The sequence below is a fragment of the Erigeron canadensis genome, chromosome 8 (assembly GCF_010389155.1).
Source record: "Erigeron canadensis isolate Cc75 chromosome 8, C_canadensis_v1, whole genome shotgun sequence".
Taxonomy (NCBI): Eukaryota; Viridiplantae; Streptophyta; class Magnoliopsida; order Asterales; family Asteraceae; genus Erigeron; species Erigeron canadensis.
Genome location: NC_057768.1, coordinates 45,868,373 through 45,891,538, shown reverse-complemented (window position 1 = coordinate 45,891,538; position 23,166 = coordinate 45,868,373). Strand labels below are relative to the sequence as shown.

The 23,166-nt window shown below is 31.8% G+C and overlaps 2 protein-coding genes across 2 annotated transcripts; one reads left to right on the top strand and one right to left on the bottom strand.

The window, feature by feature from the left end:
• Positions 1-6,266: 6,266 nt before the first annotated feature.
• Positions 6,267-10,549, top strand: LOC122578766 (dnaJ homolog subfamily C member 2-like). Its single transcript, XM_043750797.1, has 2 exons — positions 6,267-6,402; positions 8,079-10,549. The coding sequence occupies exon 2, from the start codon at positions 8,113-8,115 to the stop codon at positions 10,054-10,056; it is 1,944 nt and encodes a 647-aa protein (XP_043606732.1). The 5' UTR covers positions 6,267-6,402; positions 8,079-8,112; the 3' UTR covers positions 10,057-10,549.
• Positions 10,550-13,174: 2,625 nt separating this feature from the next.
• On the bottom strand, positions 13,175-16,727 carry LOC122579646 (ubiquitin C-terminal hydrolase 22). The gene is made up of 3 exons (XM_043751854.1): positions 15,754-16,727; positions 14,470-14,588; positions 13,175-14,310 (listed from the first exon to the last, which is right to left on the bottom strand). The coding sequence occupies exons 1-3, from the start codon at positions 16,566-16,568 to the stop codon at positions 13,535-13,537; spliced, it is 1,710 nt and encodes a 569-aa protein (XP_043607789.1). The 5' UTR covers positions 16,569-16,727; the 3' UTR covers positions 13,175-13,534.
• Between the last annotated feature and the right edge of the window lie 6,439 nt (positions 16,728-23,166).

Below are 23,166 nucleotides of genomic sequence, written 5' to 3'. Positions count from 1 at the left end.
GAGTTGATATATAAACTTAGACCGAGTCACGAGTTGCAAACTTATAATTATTTTAATTTGATACTATGGTTATATATTACATATTATACTTAATTTGCTACATTATTTTAAGTGTTATCTATGTAGATTTGATCATTTTATTTCGAATTTGAAAATAAATTATACTTTATGCCTCAAAAACTACTTAATAAATAATATTTTGGTAAATTTATTAAGATAACGAACTTGATATACTTTTACATACGTCATATATATATAATTATATTATATTATGTAGTACTTAAAAATGTCATGACTCTTACGAGTCGACTCACGTTCCAAGTCACGAGTCAAAAAATCATGTTTTCGAATCGAGTCAAAAGTTACGAGTCGACAACTATGCTTGTACAGTTGTACAAAATAGTTCATAAAATATAAACTTTTTTTTTTAAGCACAAGTATGTATGAGAAATGGTACGTAAATATATATACATAAACGTTACATTGATTATTTTTAATAAGGGAAAAACCAATATGCTGAAGCATGAAAGAAGCATGTTTCCCCTCACAAACTCCCCCATAAAAATCACATTTTTGAATATAAAATTTCTCCCCTCTGAAAATTATGGTGGAAGCATGCTGCTAGAAACATACTAGTTAACCTCTTTTAATAAATAGAGAAATGATGTTGACATGTTCTTACGAATATCTTATCCAATAATACTTGCTCTCACCACCACCGCCGCGTACCGTCACACCCGTCACTGTCACTGTCACCACCATTTATATCATTGCAAGGTTGTATCGCGTAGTAAATTCTAATAATAAGAAAAGAAAAAGATTTATCAATGTTATCCGTTATAAATTTTTGGGCAATTTTTTAAAAAGCATGTTACTTGTTTTTGCTTATATAAAAACTAATACAAGTAACATGATAAATACAAATTTTGGAATTCCATTGTAATTGTTTTGTCTGATCCAAAACCATCACAAATTTGAATACTTTGACAATAAAAAATAAAACATTGTAAAATCAAATGATAATCAAAATATAAATTTGTCTAATGTTGGAAATAAAATAAATTGTAGTTAGAATAGATTTGTTGTAATTATGTTGTTAGTGTTTTGTTAGATTAATCTTAATAAAATTTGTTGAAAAAAGAATCTTCTTCCATACCCATCATCATTAAAACTAACATTTCCATACCTTAACCAAACTCTGCCTAATCATACAACAATTCATATTCATAAGTCATTTTCAATCTTTTTGTTGACGTAAATTGAAATATCAATGAAAAAAAACATATCATTCTTTAAACAATATATATATATATATATATATATATAATGGAACAATCAAATAAGAACGGTCTTAAAATAAGAACGGTGAGAACACTTAAAAAACATCATTTTGATGCATTAAAAGTCCATAAAACTAACATAGTGCATAACTAATTTTCATTATTTAAGTGTTTAACAACACATTGATCCGTCAAAATCAAAAAAATCACGTTTTTTGGTGGATGCATCGTTTTGAAAAATATGCATCCAAAATGGATGCACAAAACAAAAAACATGATTTTTATGGAAGTGTGGATAACTATTTCTACTTTATTTACAAAAGGATAAGTAAAATTAAATTTAATGATTAATAATTTATATAACATGCCAAAAAATACAAAATATTTGAAAAAATTACAACTAAACAAAAATCTTATTTGTCATTTAGATGAATATGTCAAATCATATTTTTCATATTCTCTCTTACCTATATATAAAGATATATGACAACCTAATAACATGGCTTCGGTAAAGGTATATGTTATTTTACTTATATTTATGGTAACTAATCGAGATATTCTTATGACAAATTATTGATCATTCAACTTGACCATTACTAAGAACTAGATCTATACCCGGTCGTTGACCGGGTTAGAAACGTATATATATATAAATTGAAGTCTTTCTTTCTTTCTATATGTCTCAACCGAAAATCTCACACAACAAAACTTATTTACATTTGACAGAAGGATTTTTATATGAAGAGTACTTTAAGCTTTTTCTTTTCTTTTTATTGGTCTTCAAGTCTAACATCATTTTAATTTCATTAGCTATGTAAATTATTATATTTAAACTGAAATTGTAAATACACGATATTTATATAACATTTAAAAGTTACCATGTTCAACAAAAAATTGACTTTTAATTTTAAAGGCTATGATTGTTTTGTGTTTTTAAATGGTCTAGACTGAAGCTTGAATTTATTTTTTTCTCTATGTAGCATGAGCCACCCGGTCGGTGACCGGGTTATCAAGTAATTTAAAAGTTTTTACCCAAAAAAATAAAAATTTATTATGAAATTAAGCATGATGTTAAAATAAATTTTAAATATTATACATTTTTTATATAAATAATACATATAGTCGGTTGAATATATATATATATATATATTATCAATACTTCACCGAAAAAATGGGTTAAGGTTGTGATATCTAAACCCGGAAACCCGCCAACTTTGTTTTTTGTGTCAGTTTAACCTTTTGGGTTAGTAAGTCAACCCGGCAACCCATAAATATTTAAATTTTATACGATATTAACTCATTTGATTCAACAACCTACAACTTATTTGACTTCAACTTAAACATAAAAGCAAACCTCATTTTTTACACAATCGATGACCAAATAAAAAGGTTTACATATGTTCGACCTGCCAACCCACATTACTCAAAACAATCCATTTGATCCAAAACCAGCCAATTTGACATGTCAACAAAAAAATAACTCATTTGACCTAAAACAACTCGTTTGACGTGTCAACCCATGTATTAATCGGGTGATTGGGTCGACTCAACTTTGTTAGGTTTAGAAACTCTTCAACCTTTCAACCTGATCCTCTTAACTTGGAGGATCGGGTCATAGAGAAAACTTATCTTTTATACTATTTTATTTTATCTTGACCTGGAGGCAAAACTCTTTTTTTTACAAAAACCTTTTACACATTTTTATATCTTTTTTTATAAAAAAAAAAGTTTTTAGAATACACTATTAGAGATGCTTTAAGGTTCGTTAAAATTTAGCAGTTTTAGAAACTTTAAGTACCTATTTAGTTTTTCACCGAATGACAACCATAAAAATGTTAACTAATGTGCAGCGTTATTTTTTCATGTATAAAAAATGTTCATCTATATATGACATTGGTGGGAGATAGTCCAATATGTTTTACATATACATATGCATGTTATAACTTTTTCATGTTTTCATGCACTTTTTTATTATATTTGTCTATTTTTTGTGATAAAAATTAGTATTTGTCTAATTATTGTGGTGTAAATTTTGAATTTATTTTATTTTAAATGACGCATGGATTTTTCTAAAATGATGATTATATGTACCATTGAATTAATAAGTATAATGTCAATATTAATGTTCAAAAAAAATATATATATATATATTGTCAATATTACATATGTATGTCACCGAGAAGTTTTTTTTAGATGGTTTCATGAGATTTCATTGCTTGCAAGTTTGCTTTAAGTTTTGTTTTTCTTTTTATAAATAAATAATCTTTCTTTTAAAACTCATCATTCATTGAAAATGTGATTTCTTCCTTCAAGTTAGATGTCTTCATTCAAATCAAATGCGATTTTTTTTTCACTATTTGAAGTGATTGGTGTCTTCAAATCCTATAAAAAACATAAAAACTGGATATTAGTTAACATTACGTAATTATGTAGAGTAATGTAACATACAAAGAGTATATGCATGTTGACATTTTGCATGACATGAAATGCTATGAACATGAAGAAAACATGAAGAGATATATATGAATGTAAAAGACATTACTTTTTTCATCATCTTACTTGAAAATTATAATTGTATTGAAATGAAAAGAAGATAATTGTACTATATATAATGGTATAATAAAATCTTCTTAACATTTATAAGGATTTATTATTAATTTTAAATTTTGACTTTTCCTTATATATGTTGTACAAAACACCACTTTAGGCAATATTATGGTGTAATATTTTTGTTTCTAAATAAATGTGGACAAGTACTGGTAATTCAAAATTCGAAAGAAGTGTGATATAGTCAATGGTTTAGTACAAAATAGCTGTCAAATTATATATACCACATTTCTTATTGATAGTTTGACTTTTTAGTTTGAATATTTTGACTTTTAATTTAAAAGGTTAAGATTAAATTTAATTGTGAATTTGAATGGTTAAGATTACTTTGGTCAACTTATTTTGATCTCTTGGTTATGGTAGCCATATATATATATATATAATTCAAGATATTATTTAATCAGATATAATATTTCTTATGAGAAAATGGGGTTGTTTTACTACTATACCACTATCAAATTAGGTTTTGTATTTGTACACACAAATATTATGATGGTGGTTTGTAAAAACTTCATCAATTCCCCAATGGCCTGTGCCGATGGTGGTTTTGTATTTGTACATAAATTGATTCATTTTATACCGGTTTTTTAATTTTAATGGCATAAAAAAAAAGATTCATTAAAATGAAAGTCATTCCTTCAATTACGTTAATCATTAGCTAGGCACATTATACCAACACTAACATTATACATGTAAAACAATGATTAAAGCTCTTTTAAGCGGCTCAAATATTATTTGAACTTAGGTAGATTTCTCAATGTCTAAGACTTTACCGATGAACTACTAACTCATTATTAATTTTCCTTTGTCAAAATCCATTTTAACTCTAAAATTATTACTTTTATCATTTACGATTGTTAAAGTTAAAAAAAAAATGTAATAAAATTAACATCGTTTGAAAACTACCTTTGCCTAGGGGCGTTCATATTGCGGTCCCAACCGAAAAAACCGAAGAACCGAACCGATATTGGACCAAAACCGAACCAAATCGAAGGTAACGGTCCGGTCCACGGTTCTATATATTTTAGCATTTCGGGTCTCGGTTCGGTTCCACTTATAAACCAAGAAAACCGAGAGATGGACCGAACCGAGAAAATACAACAAATGATGTATAAATGTTTGGTGGGTCTCCATTTATTTAGGAAAGAAGATATACATATAATTATTTTTTGTTGGATATATCACATAATCTGCATAATCTATATAATCTTGTAATGTGTCATACTGTATTGGTTTTTGTATACAATCACCACCCTCGCATTAAGAAAGTCACAAAATGATTTTTGATAATGGTGAGTTGGTGACTCCATTTTATGTAAAACTCGAGTATTTTGGTTACGCTCAATTTAGCTGCATATCTTTATTGTGCTATCTAGTTAATATTAGGTTCATGTATTGAGTGTGAGTTTGAGACCTCAGTTTATTCACGTCCAAATGAATCATCTGTTATATATGTTTTAGATGTCCATCGGCATCTGGTCTTCAGTTTTCCCCTTCAGCTAATAATTTTCATGTTAAATGACTCGGTTCGGTCCAACCTACCAACCCGACAAACCTCACTATAAACCGAACATGAACCGGACCGAGGACACCGGTCTGGTCATCGGTTATATGTTTTTTCATTCCCGGTTTTCGGTTCGGTCCTATAAATGTCCGATTCGGTCCGGTTCTTGGACCGTGAACACCCTTGCCTTTGCCAATGTAATAATGTAGATCCAATTTACAATACTTGTAGGTTTGTTTTGGATAAACCATCAAAATTTCAATTAAAAAAATATCTATAATCATTTACTCGGTAAAAAGAAAAGTCTCACTTTTTTTAAATCAGACTATCAATGTTTTACAAACCAATGTGGTGATTTTTTCTGGTATTGCCGGTAGGCCGGTACGACTAATTTAATATATAGTTATTTATTTTTAAAAAATAACTCTACAAAACTTGTTATAATTTAACGAAAATAGTCAAAATACAATTACAATTCACTCAAAGATGATAGCAAATAAGTATTTTATAACAAACTTTAAGTGTTAAATTTCACAAATAACAAAAAATAATATTAAAGCATCATAAAAATAACTTTTTAAAAAAAAAAAAAAAATTCCAGAAATACCTGACAATATTGAATAGTGAAAAACAAAAACTGAAAATGCCGAACGAAATACTAGATAGTTGTATCGAAGTACCTTCCAATACCGGATACTAGTATCTAAAACATTGGCAATTATTATTTTCATATACAACTTTCTATACTGAGGTGTATAAATCATTATATGCATTTCTATAGATTAAATGTAGTGATATCTTTAATTAATAGTAACATAAGTGGTTTAGAGCCAAAAACATAAAGAAACCCTAAACCCCCAAATTTCCAATATTATTTATCTCTCTCACACCTCTTTAACATCATTTTTTTTTTGCGCCTCTTTCTCTCATTCCAAACCCTAATTTCCAAACTTGCATATTTTTCTTCGCCGCAGCTTCATCTCCATTGGCGCCATCTATTCCATCCATCAGGTAATTCAATATCTTTATATAATTAGATCCATATAGCATATAGTTTTTTTTATATGTGAATCCTGTTTCCTCACAGACATACATAGATCATGTATATATATATATATTTATATTTATAAGAAAATAATAATTGAACTGTTATTTGTAGCTATGTTACTTATCATTCATTGTTTTTTTTTGACTTCATAAGCTAGCTTGTTTGGCCTAGCTTATTTTTGAGCTTGTTCTTTTGAATCTTGTTTAAACATAGACATACATAGATCATGTATATATATTTATAAGAAAATATTAATTGAACTGTCACTTGTAGCTGTGTTACTCATCATTTGTTTGTTTGTTTCTTTTTAACTTGATGATTTTGATAAAGCTAGCTTGTTTGGCCTAGCTTATTTTTGAGCTTATTCTTGCTCGAATTATATATCATAAGCCCATTTTTGTGGCTTATTTTCTGGTTTATGAGCTTTTTTTTTTTTTTAACTTGAAGTCGTGATTAGATTACAACTTTTACAAGCCTAGAAAATGGGATTATGAAAAATTAAGGGAACAAAAGTAAGCTAATAAGCACATAAAGAAGCTAGGTGAAACTTTTATGCTCTTTTTTGAAAATGAGTATAATTTCAGAGATTATGAACTGTTAGCTATTTAAGTTGGGATTGATTAGAGGGTACAATGTCGAGGCTTAGGGGTTGTCGAAAGTTTTTTTTTTATTTTAAATTTTATTATTAAATAACTGTATAGTTTGAAAATATGTTCACGTGTTATCATTTTACAGTTAATGTTTTTCATTACCAATTTACGACAACCGAGAATAGTTAAAACCCATCATTGAAAGTTTTCAGAAGTGTAGTTATGAAGTTGAAAAGCAGGATGTTGTTTTTTTAAAATTTTTTTTTTTTATAACTTCTCATTCCTTAAAAGTCTGATTTGAATATGTTTTATTATTCTCTTTTGAGGTTTTCTTGAAAAAGCTAATGAATTTGCATTTTTCTTACACATCTAAACAACCCCTAACCTAGGGCTTTTATCTGTGGGAGGCTCTGTACTATTATAAAAACGTAGCCCTTAACCTTTCAAATTTTAATACTATTTAAAAGATGATAACTTTAAATTTATTAATTTAAAAAACTTGATATAACTAAGGTTTGTGTTTAATACATATCTCTTTAAAAAAATGCTTATGTAATGGACTAAGGTTCTGATTTCATAGTTATATTTGGTCAAGAATTTTTTTGTGCTTTCATATATATTTTATTTGTTTTTGGTTGTTAATGTGTGCCTATATAGAATCAATTCATAACCGAATGAGTTCAAAATTAACGTATTAACTAATAGTATATTCAGTTAGAAATTTTGATTGGTAAAAAGTGAAAAAGCTCAATGGTGAAGTAGGTACCTTGGAAAAAACTAGCAAGTATAGATACCAATTGTCATTCGAACACACAGACTGGCCTTTTGTAGGTAACTTTTTATTCATTAGACATTGATGTTTAGAAGAAAATGGCATATTTTGTGTGTTAAAGCAATTGTTTATATGGATGGCGTGGCTGCTATTGTTTGTGTTGATGTAAATGTTATTTTTGGGATTCAATGAATTTGTTTTGGTACTGTAGTACATCTAATATGTTATATATCTTTAGACTCTTACTATATTTTGTATCATGTGTATTTGATTGCAGATTTGGACCTGTGGATGCTTGATTTGCTGCAGCTATGACAGCTCAAGCAAGCATTCTTCAGATCACTTATTCAAACGAGCTGCTAAATGGTCAGCCGATTTATGTGTCATCAAATTGCTTTCCGGTAAAGGCTTCACGGTTTGAACCTGCTGGTCATTCTTTTCATGATGTTGCACTCAAATTACGTGGTTGTTTCATCGAAGAAAACATAGAAGACGATAAAGATATCGACAATGAAAGTGTGCCTAAAGACAGCGAACAAGAGTATATGCAATCATCTGGTTCATATAGCAGTAGCAAGGGTAAAAAGAAGTCTGGCAGTGGAGCCACCCAGCAGGATCATTATGCGTTATTGGGTTTGGGTCATTTAAGGTATTTAGCAACTGAGGAACAACTTAGAAAAAGCTATCGTGACACAGCTTTAAAACATCATCCCGACAAACAGGGGGCTCTTCTTCTCTTGGAGAAAAGCGAATCCGCTAAACAAGCGAAAAAGGAAGAAATAGAGAATCATTTTAAGGCAATTCAAGAAGCGTATGAGGTTTTAATGGACCCTGTGAAGAGAAGAGTTTATGACTCTACTGATGAATTCGATGATGCAATCCCAACTGACTGTGCCCCACAAGATTTCTTCAAGGTTTTTGGACCTGCCTTTTTGAGAAATGGACGGTGGTCAGTTACACAACCGATTCCCTCATTAGGAGATGAAAATACTTCACTTAAAGATGTTGATTCTTTCTATGATTTTTGGTATGGGTTCAAAAGTTGGAGAGAATTCCCACATGAGGATGAGTATGATCTTGATGAAGCTGAATCACGTGACCATAAAAGGTGGATGGAAAGACAGAATGCAAAGCTTTCTGAAAAATCTAGAAAAGAGGAATATGCAAGAATACGCTCTCTTGTTGAAAATGCATATAAACGAGACCCAAGAGTGCAAAAAAGAAAGGAGATGCTGAAAGCAGAGAAACAGAAGAAGAAAGAGGCCAAGTTTCTGACTAAAAAACTTCAAGAAGAGGAAGCTGCTAGAATTGCAGAAGAGGAAAGGCGTAGGAAAGAAGAAGAAGAAAGACAAGCTGCTGAAGCTGCTTCAAATCAAAAGAAAATCAAGGAGAAAGAAAAGAAACTATTGCGTAAAGAACGAGCTCGTCTTCGAACATTATCAACAAATGTTATTTCTCAGCATTTGCTTAATCTGAAAGAGGATGATGTGGAAAATCTCTGTATGTCACTTGACATTTTAAAGTTAAAGGACTTGTGTGACGAAATGGAAACAAAAGAAGAATCTGCGCAAGCTGAACTACTCCAGGAAACACTGAATAACACTGACCTTTCTGAGCAAGATTTTGTTTCAACTAATAGTCAACGGAATGGGGCTGTAAAAGTCAACGGAAATGTTTCTAAAAGTGGTTCGAAGAAAAAGGAGAAACCATGGGGAAAAGAAGAGGTTGAGCTTTTGAGGAAAGGGGTCGTGAAATACCCTAAAGGAACTTCTAGAAGGTGGGAGGTTATTTCAGAGTACATTGGAACAGGACGATCGGTGGAGGAGATTCTTAAGGCAACCAAGACCGTTCTTCTTCAAAAACCTGACCCCACAAAAGCATTTGATTCGTTTCTTGAAAAGAAGAAGCCTTCACCGTCGATTTCATCTCCTCTCACAACCAGGGAGGATATTGAGGGGGCATCTTCCAATCCTAGCCCAGTAGAAGGTGCTGAAGTTTCTCCAAAACCTAGTCAAAATGCAGATGAAGTTGTGGCAAATGGTGTAGCGAATGGTTTGGTGAATGGTGCGAGTTTGGATCCAGATGCCTGGTCTGCGATTCAAGAAAAAGCACTGATACAAGCTTTAAAGATGTTCCCAAAAGAGGCTAACCAGCGATGGGAGCGGGTTGCAGCTGCTGTACCCGGGAAAACAGTTAACCAGTGCAAAAAGCAATTTACCTTGCTCAAGGATAAATTTAGAAACAAGAAGAATTAGCATGACTTTTGATCATCAAGTCCTACCCAATTTTGACTTCTGGAAAAAACATATTTATTTTATCATTTTTGCAGTAACCTGTGATATTTAGGAGCACCTCATTGCAGATTTTGCCTAGACACACTAGGTGGATCAGTTGAAAAATCCTTTGCATTTGGAAACAAAGGTTACGGGTGAATTCTCACTCCTTGTAGGGGTAAGACTTACCATTCAACCTCCCCCGTACTTTGTGGAAGACAGGAATGGGTAATTTTTGACACTATGTGGTCTTAGGTAACGTCAGTGGTATTATCCAAAAAACAATTATTCATTTTTCAAGACATGTCTCTTGGAAATTCAAGTAGAAAATGTGTTTTTTTGTTATTAATGAGCCTTAAACGCAGGTTATTATTTATATTGCCATCATATTTCATTGCAAGGTCAAACAGATCCTTAAAAGTATGTGACCATATATCTGTTGCTAATGTATGCATATTAAGTTGTTTTGGATTTATGATCATTCAGTTTATGTTGGTTTCTTTTGTTTGTTGGTTTTTAACAGAACATCAACCTTGCTCAATGTTTGATTGCCATATAAGTTTATACCAAATCATGTATATATATAATTTTTTTTGTATGCATTACGAGTATACAGTAGACATCGTTGGTGATGTTAGTCATGCACTCACTAGTACTCCTTATGGGAATAGTGGCATAGATCATAATAGTCTGGTCATAGCTTGTTTAGTTCGGATGCTTTTCACTGTAGATTACAATTACCTTTAACTGTTTAGAACTTCACACCAAGCAGAAGAATATGTTACGGCAGCTTCAAACAGGGCACTTGCATTTTACCCGATTTTATTTGCTGTTTTATACAGAAAAGGGCAAGCGAATTTCTTATTTCTGAATTTAAACTCATTCGATCTATGTTGGCTTCTTTTGTTTGGTGGTTCTTATAAACAGAACATCAGCCGTGCCCAATGTTTGATCCTCATATAAATCTATGCCGAATTATGTCAAAAATCTTTCTTGTATGCATTGTTATCAATAGACAATGTTGGTAATTTGATTCATGCTAGTGGAATTAAAAAAATATGTTGCTTAAGTCTTGGATTATGTGTTGTCTAGTCTAGTATTATGAGAGTAGTTGCATAGATCATAGTATTATGAGAACAGTTGCATAGATCATAATAGTCGGAGTTTAGTTTCGACACTTTTCACTGTAAATTACAATCCTTTCAACTAGTAATAAGAGCTTGACACCATCAAACAGAAGAAGATGATGCGGCAGCTTCAAACAGGGCATTTGCATTTTACCCGCAAATTTTGTGTATGTTTATATATGATAGCCCTATATTGGATATTTATTTATTATAAATGTCACCATATCTAACATGTGTTTTAAAGTTGCACAATTCAGTTTTACTAGTTTAGGTTGTAAAATGTCACCAGTATGTTGATACTGTTAGAAATCAGCCCAGCCACATTTTTCATTTCAATATAAAACAAAGCGGTTGTATGGCCTTTGATGGAAGAACTCATTCCTGAAGTTTTAAGACCTTGTTTCGCGATAGAAAAAACACCCATTATTTTTAAGAAAAAATTTCCAAGAAAACATAAACGTGATCAACTTAGTTTGCTTTTAGTTCGTTATTTAGAACTATCTTTATTAGTTTATGGTGATTGTTCTGGCTATTTTGTTTATGTTTATGACTATAAGAGGGTGCCCAATGGGGCTCGTCCCTCACTAGTCCGGCATGGAGGGACTAGTCTACACCATTGGGTGAGACTAGTCCTCCACTCATCCTTGGTGCTCATCCGGGTCATTAGTCCCTCCAGGGACGAGTCCCTTTATGTTTTTTTTTTTTTTTTTTTTTTAAATGCTATATACAAAGAAGAAGACAAAAAAATTAGTGGGTCCAAGACTAGTCCTTGAGGGATAAGTCCATTGGGTGCATTTTGGGGGATTAGTCATTGGAGTGTTTTTTGTTGATGTACCGCTGACAGGAACTAGTCTTTGGAGGATGAGTCATCACCATTGGGTACCCTCTAATATTTTGTGGGTTTGAATGTGTAGATTTTTGCATCATAAGAGAATAAATGGAGGTGGGTTTCGGGAAGCCGGTCAAGCGCAATTCCTCTCCCTACGGGATAGCTTGTTTGTATTCCGCTCTTCTCCCTTATTTTCCCATTTCAAATAAATCGAAATGATTGAAATTTTTCTATTTGGAATCGTGTTAGGGGTCATACTAGATTGTCTGGCTATGGTTTGTTTGAATTGTATATGCTCCATTATAACTAAGCTCATCCATGGTTTATATTTATCCTTGCTAAGGAATTTTTTACGATACACTATGTAATGTTGCTAATAAATTTCGGGTCCAATCGGCGTTAAATTCTAAATCTTGTTGCTGGCTATATATAATGTTGTAGTATCATATAAAAGGCCATGATCTCTGAAGTTTAAACAATCAAAATGTAACCTTAATTAGCTTATTTTTCAATTAATATGTACATGCTTACCACCAAGGCACCAACTATACAACCTGTGAATCTGTAATAAGTTGATATTGAATGAAAAGACAAAATAAATGAATTCTTGCATGCCATGTTTATAAAGAATCATCTTCAGAATGTATTCTTCTATAAAACAGACTATTCTAGAAAACTTTCTACTTTCGCACTTTATATACTGAAATAATTATACATCTATAGTTCGAAATTTTTTGTCGAAGGCTCGCTAAGCCTGAGATGCTTTTCTTGGCATTTAAGTTTGGGCTTTTTGAGCCCAGTATCTGTACTACATCTGTAAGACATCAAGCATTAGAGGCAAAATTATTACCACTAACCAAAATATGTACAACGATTTCTATCTGTGTTTCTAGTCATAGATTAGGGAGTTGTTCTCTCACGCTAATAACATAGAACCTGTCTTATACTCTTACACCACCATCATGACATCATATCAACGTTGACCACCCGGGGGTTAGCTCCACCCTAGCCACGGTATGCTTAATTCATCTTATATTACTGACACAAGAAGTCATGAAGATGGTGTTACGACCTAAAAGTTTAAATCATCGGGCGAATACAATTCTAATACGAGTATGTTTTTACAAAGAAGAGAACACCAACGGGTCAAAAAAATATGTAAATAAACTTTTTACAAGCTCTTCAACATAGGAAAAGCTACATTTATAAGATTGGAATACACATTCCAAGTTAGAGAAATGCATTAAAAAATAGCAAGTCCTCAATGAGAAAAACAGAAAGAAAAGAAGCCCTCTTACTTCTTGAACAAAATAATTCACTCTGTACATACAAGACACCAAATTAACTTGATGGCTTTTTCATCCTCTTTTTTCATTCCTTCATAAATGACACCTTATTTTGCATTCTTCTGCAAGTGAATTCTATCCCCGACCCATGACACAAACCACGGAAGTCGAAAGGTGCAACAACCCATCAATGCAGCAAGGGGCACCAGATCCATCATTTAGCAACAACCAGCAATTGACACATACGAGTCGCCAGATGGAGAAGCTCGGAGATGGCAACCGACTTCTTCACTGGATTTGTGACCAGAGCTTGGTTTTTTAACATAAAACACCAAGTATATCTGTGACGCTCTAACCACTTCATCGTCCACTTCAGTGATCCATGCGTCATCGCACTTGTACCATTGCTCATTTAGACGTAAATATGTGATATAATGACCAGATTCAAGCATGCCCGAATGAGTAATCACTGCAAAAACCTCAAATTTTGTGGAAGTATCGGACTCATCACCTTCAAATGCAAAGATTCTGTTTCCGAATCTTTTTCTCACAATCGATGATGACACATAAGGCATCATATCTAAAGAAAACGGGAACTGTAGGTGTCGGTCAATCTTTCGCGACGCTTTTCTTACTAATGAGTGTTCAAATCGTTTCACGTGTAAACACAACACCCAAGGGAGTCTTTTTATAGACATTTGCTTCACAGATTCATGTCTTTCTCGACAATTTTGGCAATATAATTTCTGGTCAGACCCCAATTTTTCTGGTCTTGTGAAGAGATCTAAGCAACTCGTGAGAGTCGATATGGTGGTTTCAGTCGACTTTTGGGGTTTGTAAGATGAGATATGGTTAGTGTTTGTGTTGAAATCAAGAGATAAATCCACACAAGGATCATAAGTTGTGGAAGTGAAACCGCAGGTTGTGCAAGTAACATCTGATCTTAGTAGTCCGGAAAACGCTTTATGAACTACACAATGGCATTCTCCATTATCTGTGTAAAAACAAAACGCTTTTCTTTAACCAACAGTTTGACAGAAAGTTGATCCTCCAAAAACCTGGAAAGCCTGAAAAAGTTGTCTTTTTTGCCCGGTTTGCCAGTAACACGAAAGAATTGAACAGATATATACCCATACAATGGCATCAAAATTACCTTTATTTGTGTTTTTAGTTTTCCCTTCTTTCTCATGGATTCGGTCAAGCATGGACATAAAGAATTCATGAGCATCTTGCTGCTCATAACAAGCAAGATTTTCTGAAAGCCGCCACCAACTGCATGCAGAACAAATTTGATCGTATCAGTATAAGCAAAGAGTAAGAACAATACATATGAAGTCAGAACTTAAGGACCACAGCTACATCAACAAATATCATACTCAAAAAGGAGTGTTTGTCCTCCATTTAAAAAACTCGTGTGCTAGTGTATAATCAGATCAACTAGCAGGCCGTAAACATTATGATTGGATGTAATGCAGCAACTTTAGAGAGTTGTAACAATCAAAACTCCCATGTTCGAGTTAACAAAATCTGATTACTAATGACATTGATAGATAAAATGACCATATGCAAACCTTTTGTGTTGTGGTAAAAAACTAGGGGCAAGTATGTGCAGTTCTGTAACTATTATGTAAGTCAAGTTTTACCTCTCAAATTGAGAAGTTGTGATAAGATAAAAAATAGTGGTCCCTTATCTTATTTGAATAATTGAATTGGACCCTTCATAGTGTTTGAAGTTTTTAAATGGTTGAACATGAACAACTTGAGAGGATCTCAACCCTTCAAAACACATATCAGAATACCAACCTTCTAACCCATTTTGTTAATCAGGTTCGCAGGTCGGGTTATGGTTGAGTTTTTCAACCCGATTATGATATCAGGCCGGGTAGTTTCAGCCTACCAACCCAAACTTTACATGAATGACAGCCTCTACTTCAAAAATGATCATGTAAGCCATTATCACAAAGCATCAATATCGACAATAAAGTTAATAAAGAAAATACTCAGATTAAAACACTAAAATGAGTTGGCTTTATATTTTTAATTATATACATACGAAATTTGACCATTTGTGATTTGAAATCAAAAGTCAAAAATCACCCCATGTCGAGGGAAAGGAAATCAAAACTTTTTGAAGAGGCATCAACAAACATATATACAATTAAAGTGGATTACATATTTACATTGACAAGCGTACTTGACTATTTACTTGCACAACATTTACATTTCTAGCAATTGTAATCAATTTTACCTTTCACCATTATGTTAAGGAAAAAATTGAGGGAAATGGTCATGAATCTTGAATTTGCATATACAAATATAAATGTAATTATGTCAAAGGCAATCCATTTATCATATGAGATCATAAAAGTCCGAAAATGTGATCAAGAACAATGAAATAAAGTCATAAAACAAATAGATCCAATAACATGACAAAGACCTGTATAGAAATTGAGCTGGACTGTAAGGCACCCGATCACCAGAATACACCGCGGAGAAGATAACATCAATGTCACACGACAAACACACCCGATCACCAGACTCTTTTCGACAAGTATTACGCTCATGTCTACCATTAAGAAAATAATTCCTAAAAGGTGGAGCATGTAACAATGCTTGCAACACTGAATTCATAAAACACGTATTCCCCAGATTATTCAAACCTCTTAACCCAACAGGAAAACAAGATTTCGATATCCGCCTTCCATGATCCCAATCACCACCATTACCACTACCACTAACAATCACAATTCTTTTCAAATTCTTGAAATCAGAATTCAACCCAACCTCAAAATTCAATCTTTTTCTTTTCCCATTATAACTATTATCAATACTGCTAATAGATCGAACCAGATCAAGCTTCTCATTTTTTATACTATTTCCTAGTCCTAAAATCTGCTCACACAACACAATTCTATCAAAATCAAGATCATAAACCTGATCCTCACAAGAAAAACAATAAAGTTCAGATCTTTTTATGTCAACAGCAATATCATGACCTATATGATTATGGGAATGCAAAAGGGCATGATTTGATTCATAACAAGATATAGATGAACAGATCAAGCATATATATAGTCTCCCTTCATACCCACAACAAAAACTACATCTGGGTATCATCAAGTTTGAATCTTTTCTATGGGTTTTTCCATATGGGCTTTTTTTGACCCATTTCTTTATCAAGTTAAAACCTTTTAGCCCATATCTTTGTTTGTAATCTGATAGGTGTTTGCAGGGATTTAGGGCTGTTGACATATTATATATAATAAATATATATTTAAAGAACAGATTCAAGAAAATAAATCTTGATCTATACAATTATAAAAAAAAATATGAATAAATTTGGGGTTTTTATTGGATTTAAAAGATAAAGAAAATGGTGGAGGCGCTTTTTAGCAGGGAGTGGAGAAGAAGACCGACTAATGGCTGTTTTGTTGTTTCTACTTTGTTCTTGATCTCGTTAACTACGCGCGATGAGATGGGCCGTTGGATTGATTAGGTTTGACCTTGGCCGTTGATGTGAAATTATTTGTGATTTGCGTTGGGGAATGGGGGTGTATGTATTGTATGTGGACCTCATCATCATCATAAGAAGTTGCGTGGGTGTTTCATATTGGTGATTATCCCACTTAATGTTACGAGCAATGTATCCGCGCAATGCAGCGGTAAGATGATGAAAGTGATAGGTCATAAGAGGTGATAAGTCATAGAATATGATAGCCAAATGACTTAGCCGTACGGGCTCCGTACATGGATTTAAATGACATTCTAATGAAAGAGAATGGAATTTTAAGAGCACCCATACAATTTTTATAATTTATCGATATACGGTTTTTGAGATAAAAGATTTTGAATAAATTAAAGAAATAAAATGATTTATGGATGAAAAAGAAAAAAATGAGTGATTAAGATTTGAGGAGAAAAAAAAATTGAGTAGTTGGATGGGATTTAAGGGTATTATATATATATTAGGTAGAGATGTTTAAATTAATGAATAAAGAAGAAAAGTAATTTAGGTAGTTCAAATCATCTTTTGAGATTTTAAAAAAAGACAAAATGCTTTATAAGACATTATAGATATAGAAGTATAGATAGATAATGCATTAAACAAAAAAAGAAAATGTAAGATTTTCTAGAATAATTAAACTAATTTGAGACGTTTTTAACCATTATATTTTAATTAAAAATCAAGATTTAAATTTAATCTTAAATTTTTTTTCCTAACAATTTCGACATTAAAAACATCTCTTTTCTTTATATAATGATGAAGTCATCACAAGCTATAAATCATAAACTGTCAAATTTGATTCAGAGAAAAAAGTTCACAAACTTGTTACTTCATAATGTTAAATTCAAGACATGTGGGAACAGTGGCGGACCTAAGAATTTGATTGGGTATGCACTTTCTGATAAAAATTTTGATTCTTGTATCTACAAATTTTCGACTCGGATTTTTCAGTTGGGTTTTAGTAAGGTTTGAACAAACCGAACGACAAAAACGAGACATTGTTCATGTTCGTAATCTAAATTTAATGAATGATTTATTAACAAAAATCAAACATGTAACTGATGAAGGTGTAAAATGACCAATGAATAAAGTAGATATAGTGTTTTCAAGTCATGTTTCGTGCCGTAAAAAAATCAATAATTCATGAGAGAAATAAAATTTAAAAAATACAATAAATTTAGTTTATATAAAAAGTTTTTAACTGTTTAAGAAGACTAACTTAACATTTCATATTGAAAAATAAAGAGGTTAGATAAAATAAATAAATAATGATCATGAATAATATATTAATATTTATGTTTTAAATGTAACAATATATTAGTAATATTAATTAATATCAACGGGGGATACATCAAAACAGTTATTTTGCAGACAAAGGGAAATTAAGTCTATGAAAACGGGGTAACACCCCAGTCTTTTAGTGGGTATGCAACCTTAAGAAATTCAAGTGATATAAATTAAAAATAATAGCTTTCATCACTATAAAATTGAGTCCGAGGGTAGTGCATACCCTTATTTGCACATACATTCGCCACGGAAAAACCCATCTACTAATTTTATCTGTAAATTTTTTTAGATTTTAATTTAATGATCGAAAATGTTCTAAAATAAAATATTTACTTACAAATACTACCGTGAATATCTTTACTTAATCTGTTAAGATTACTTGGTTAATTATCAAGCTTAATGGTTAAACATGTAGTGTTGTTTATTACTCGTACTTATTATTAGTTAAGGACTTGTGCAGGTAAAAAGGATGTAAAAAGGATTGATATTGACAAGTGCAAGAAGATATTAGAGAGAAGGACTAAAGGTGTTAAGTCGAGAAGTTAAAGGGAATAAGAGAAAGATTGGAGGGCTATATATACAACCTTATGTGATCAAGTATATCGATCGATTGATTCATCTGCTGTTGCTCTTGATATACACTTACATATATTCTCTCTATATATCTGTATTCATCTATTACATATATATCATATCGATATACATGTATTCTGGTTATTGTTCTTTTATTAATCATCTTTGATGATTATAGTGTTTTGATTGTAATAATAAAACTTATATAAATCTCTCAATAATAACTCTAGCATATAAATTCTTAATAAGTTTGTAGCAGATTTCTGGTTGATTCATACTTTCTTTCATGGTACCAGAGCCGTCACTGTTAATCGGTGATTATTGATTCGGTTTATTCTTATTTCGATTAGATTTGGGGCGTATTCCACTGTTTGGAACCCTAATTTCTAATTTTTTTGGGGTTTTGTGTTCGATTGAGTTAGGGTTCCATCTGGAAATCTTATCTACGTTCTTCCGCTGCTATTCTGAGTATTTCACCTAAAATTTTCATTGACTAAGTGAATCAAAGGAAAAATTAGGGTTTCTGATTTTGTTGTTCAGATCCTGATTGCTTCTCTTGACTAAGTGAATCAAGAGAGGGATTAGGGTTCCTCTTCCATCGGCAAACATCACTGTATTGTATTCTTCCCTCTTCCTTTATTAATTGTTTAGATTCTACTTATATTTTTCTTCTCAAAACTCAATTTTCTATATATATATATATATATATATATTCATCAATTTTTTTTGTCTTTAATCTCATAAAACCACTCGTGTTAATACTTGACCTGCCTTCATTGAGAGGTTAGGAATCCTGTCACTGATACGATTGAGAGATTAAGGTCTACTTTCTTACGGGTTTTTTTTAGGAGAAGATATTTGTGGTTTCTTTTAGTTGTGTGCTTAATCTTTTTTATTTGTGTGCTTCATTGTTCTATTATTTGTTTCTTCATTCTGAATTTACTTGTTCTTAATTGGTTGCATTTGTGGTTGTTCTTGTTTCTGTTCTGTTGATTTTCTGATATCATCATATTTCTTATTTGTAATTGATTATTTTTACTTGTGAAAATGGTTAATACTCCTCCTGGTTATGTTCATGGTAATTCTCCACCTCCTTCTATGCATAATGAAGAATCTGATAATGAACATGAGTTTGAGATAACTAGAATAAGTAAGCTTGATTTTGGTGATTCTTTATATTTGCATGCCAGTGATACTGTTAGTACTCCTCTAATTGGTTTTAAATTACTTGGAACTGATAATTACAAAGTGTGGTCATGTGCTATGGAACTTGCATTGCATACTAAAAATAAGATAGGATTTATTGATGGAACCTGTTTAAAATCTGAAGATAATCCTGTTTTAGCTAGTCAATGGGATAGATGCAATGCTGTTGTGCTTAATTGGATTTTGGGTTGTGTTTCACAAGAACTTTATCTTGGTCAGATTTTTTCTAAAAATGCTGCAAATGTTTGGCAAGAACTTAAGGACACTTATGATAAGATTGATGGGTCTGTAATTTTTAATATTCATCATAAAATAAACTCTTTAACTCAAAATGGTGCTTCTTTGTCTGAATATTATCATAATCTTACTTCTTTGTGGAAACAATATGATTCTATGATTACTTTGCCTGTGTGTACTTGTTCTGCTGCTACTACTGTTAAAAGTCATACTGATATGATTAGATTGATGCAATTTCTTATGGGTTTAGATGATGTTTACGTGGGTGTAAGGTCTAATATTCTTTTGAAAGATCCTTTACCTAATGTGAGAACTGCTTATGCCATTATTTCCAAAGAAGAATCACATAGGGTTGGGTTAAATAACAAGGTCAATTCTGCAAATGTCTTTTCTGCTAAAAGTAGTTTTAATAGATCTACCAACACTAAAACCTCAAAGCCTTCTTTTGATTCTAAAAAAACCTTTGATAATCATTTTGAGTCTAAAAGAAGTTTTGATAATAATGCAAGAACTTTCAGACCTCATAATCCTAATCTTCAATGCACAAATTGTCATAGAATTGGTCATACTATTGAAAGGTGTTTTCAATTAGGGTATAAAAAACCAACTTTTCAACAAAATTCTAAATTCTCTAACAATCATATAAGTATGAATACTAAGTGTGGTTCTTCTAATAACTCTATGACTGATTCTGCTTTATCTTATTTGACTGCTGATCAAATAACAAAGTTGTTGAGTTTAATAGATAATCACACTTCTTCCACACCTTCTACTTCTACTTCTGCTGGTTTGCATGCCAATATGACAGGTATGCCATTATTTAGTAATTCTAGGTTTTTTAGTTGTCATTCTTCTTTGTATTATGCCATTCTTGCTTGGATTATGGATTCTGGTGCTAATCAACATATGACTAATTCTGAGAAAGGTCTTTCACAAGTTGTTGATATTTCTGAACTTAATCTTAAAATTGGACATCCTAATGGTACTTGTGCAGTTGTAACCAAAATTGGTAATCTTCATTTGAAAAATGGAATTATCTTATTTGATGTTCTTGTTGTACCTAAGTACAATGTAAATTTGATGCCAGTTCATAAACTTGCAAGAGATAACAAGTTATACATTGGTTTTCATGAGGATAAGTGTTATATACAGGATTTACTTCAAAAGAATGTTCTGGGGATTGGTAGTCAACATGGTGGTCTATACTTATATGATGATACTTCTACTTGTTCTAATGTGGTGTGTAATTCTGTTGCTCTTCCTTCTAATTCTAAATTTTTATGGCATATGAGACTTGGTCATCCTGCTGATAAAGCACTATCTGTTTTAAGTAAAACTCTGAATATCTCTTCTGTTTCTAAAGGTCCCTGTGATGTGTGTCACAAGGCTAAACAAATTAGAGAACCATTTCCTCTAAGTGATCACAAATCCATGGGCTTAGGTGACTTAATTCATGTTGATGTTTGGGGTCCTTATAGAGTTGCAAGCAAAGAAGGGTTTAAATATTTTTTAACTGTGGTTGATGATTATACTAGATCTGTTTGGACTTTTATGATGAAAACCAAAGCTGAAGTTTTTGATCATTTAAGTTTCGTTGTTAATATGCTATTCACTCAATTTTCTGCTCACATAAAAATTGTAAGGTCTGATAATGGCACAGAATTTGTAAATAATCACATGTCTTCTTTCTTTAACTCTAAAGGGATTCTGCATCAAACTACTATTCCTTATACTCCTCAACAAAATGGGGTTGTAGAAAGGAAACATAGACACCTTCTTAATGTTGCTAGGTCTCTTATGTTTCAGGGGGGAATTCCTTTGTGTCTTTGGTCTGATTGTGTGTTGACTGCTACCTATCTTATTAATAGAACACCCTCCTCTGTTTTGAAAGGTAAAACTCCTTATGAATTAGTGCATGGTTTTGAACCCAGTTTTAATCATTTAATAGTTTTTGGATGTTTGTGTTTTGCTACCAAGTTAAATGTTTCTGACAAATTTGAAACCAAATCTGAAAAATGTATTTTGATTGGATATTCTAGTTCAAAAAAGGGTTACAAATTGTTTAGTCTTGAGTCAAAATCTGTTTTATATTCTAGAGATGTTAAATTTTATGAAAGTATTTTTCCTTATACTATGAATAATAATGAAGTTTTAAAGTCTGTTTCTAAAAATACAAATCATCTTAATTTTTTTGATAAAGTGGACATGTCTAATTCATATAAGAGTAATATCTATTCCATGTCCAATGATGAAAAGGAGGTGAAGGTAAGTGATCATAATGTTGGCAGTGAGCCTCAATTTGTCTATGGCAGTTTTGATGATCATGTAGTTGATGAATCATCACTTGGCAGTACATCTAGAGCTACCAGTGAGCATTCTTCACAAACTGATTCAAATAAAACTACCAGACAAACTGTTGAGCATGCTACCACATTACTTGATATGAATGTTGAGAATTCTGAGGACAACTTGATAGATATTGAAAATGATCAAAATCTTAGAAGGTCTACAAGACATAAGACTCTTTCAACAAGGTTAAAAGATTTTGAATTAACTAAAAAAATTAAATATCCTTTAAGCAAAGTTGTTAATTATTCTCATCTTAAACCTGATCTTTTCTGTTTTGCAACTAACTTAAATAAAAGTTGTGAACCAAAAACTTTTTATGAAGCAGTTAAAGATGCCAATTGGGTTAATGCCATGAATGAGGAGATGGGGGCTTTAAATAGAAATAACACCTGGGAATTGACTTCTTTACCTTCTAATAGAGAGACAATAGGTTGTAAGTGGATCTTTAAAATCAAATACAAAGCAAATGGGGAAATTGAAAGATATAAAGCTAGATTAGTTGCTAAAGGATATAATCAAAGAATGGGTATAGACTATGATGAAACATTTTCTCCTGTGGTCAAAATGGTTACTGTTAGATGTCTTCTTACTTTAGCTGTCACTAACAAATGGCCATTGTTTCAACTTGATGTGAATAATGCTTTCTTATATGGTGATTTGTGTGAAGATGTTTATATGGATATCCCTCAAGGA

What these genes read in the sequence shown, in the direction of transcription:
- LOC122578766 (XM_043750797.1), top strand. Translation starts at nt 8,113, where the DNA reads ATGACAGCTCAAGCAAGCATTCTTCAGATCACTTATTCAAACGAGCTG.
- LOC122579646 (XM_043751854.1), bottom strand. Translation starts at nt 16,568, where the DNA reads ATGTCAACAGCCCTAAATCCCTGCAAACACCTATCAGATTACAAACAA. An exon ending in CCAGCTCAATTTCTATACAG is followed by an intron (nt 14,589 to 15,753) that starts GTCTTTGTCATG and finishes TTCTGCATGCAG; the next exon opens with TTGGTGGCGGCTTTCAGAAA. An exon ending in AACTAAAAACACAAATAAAG is followed by an intron (nt 14,311 to 14,469) that starts GTAATTTTGATG and finishes GTTTTTACACAG; the next exon opens with ATAATGGAGAATGCCATTGT.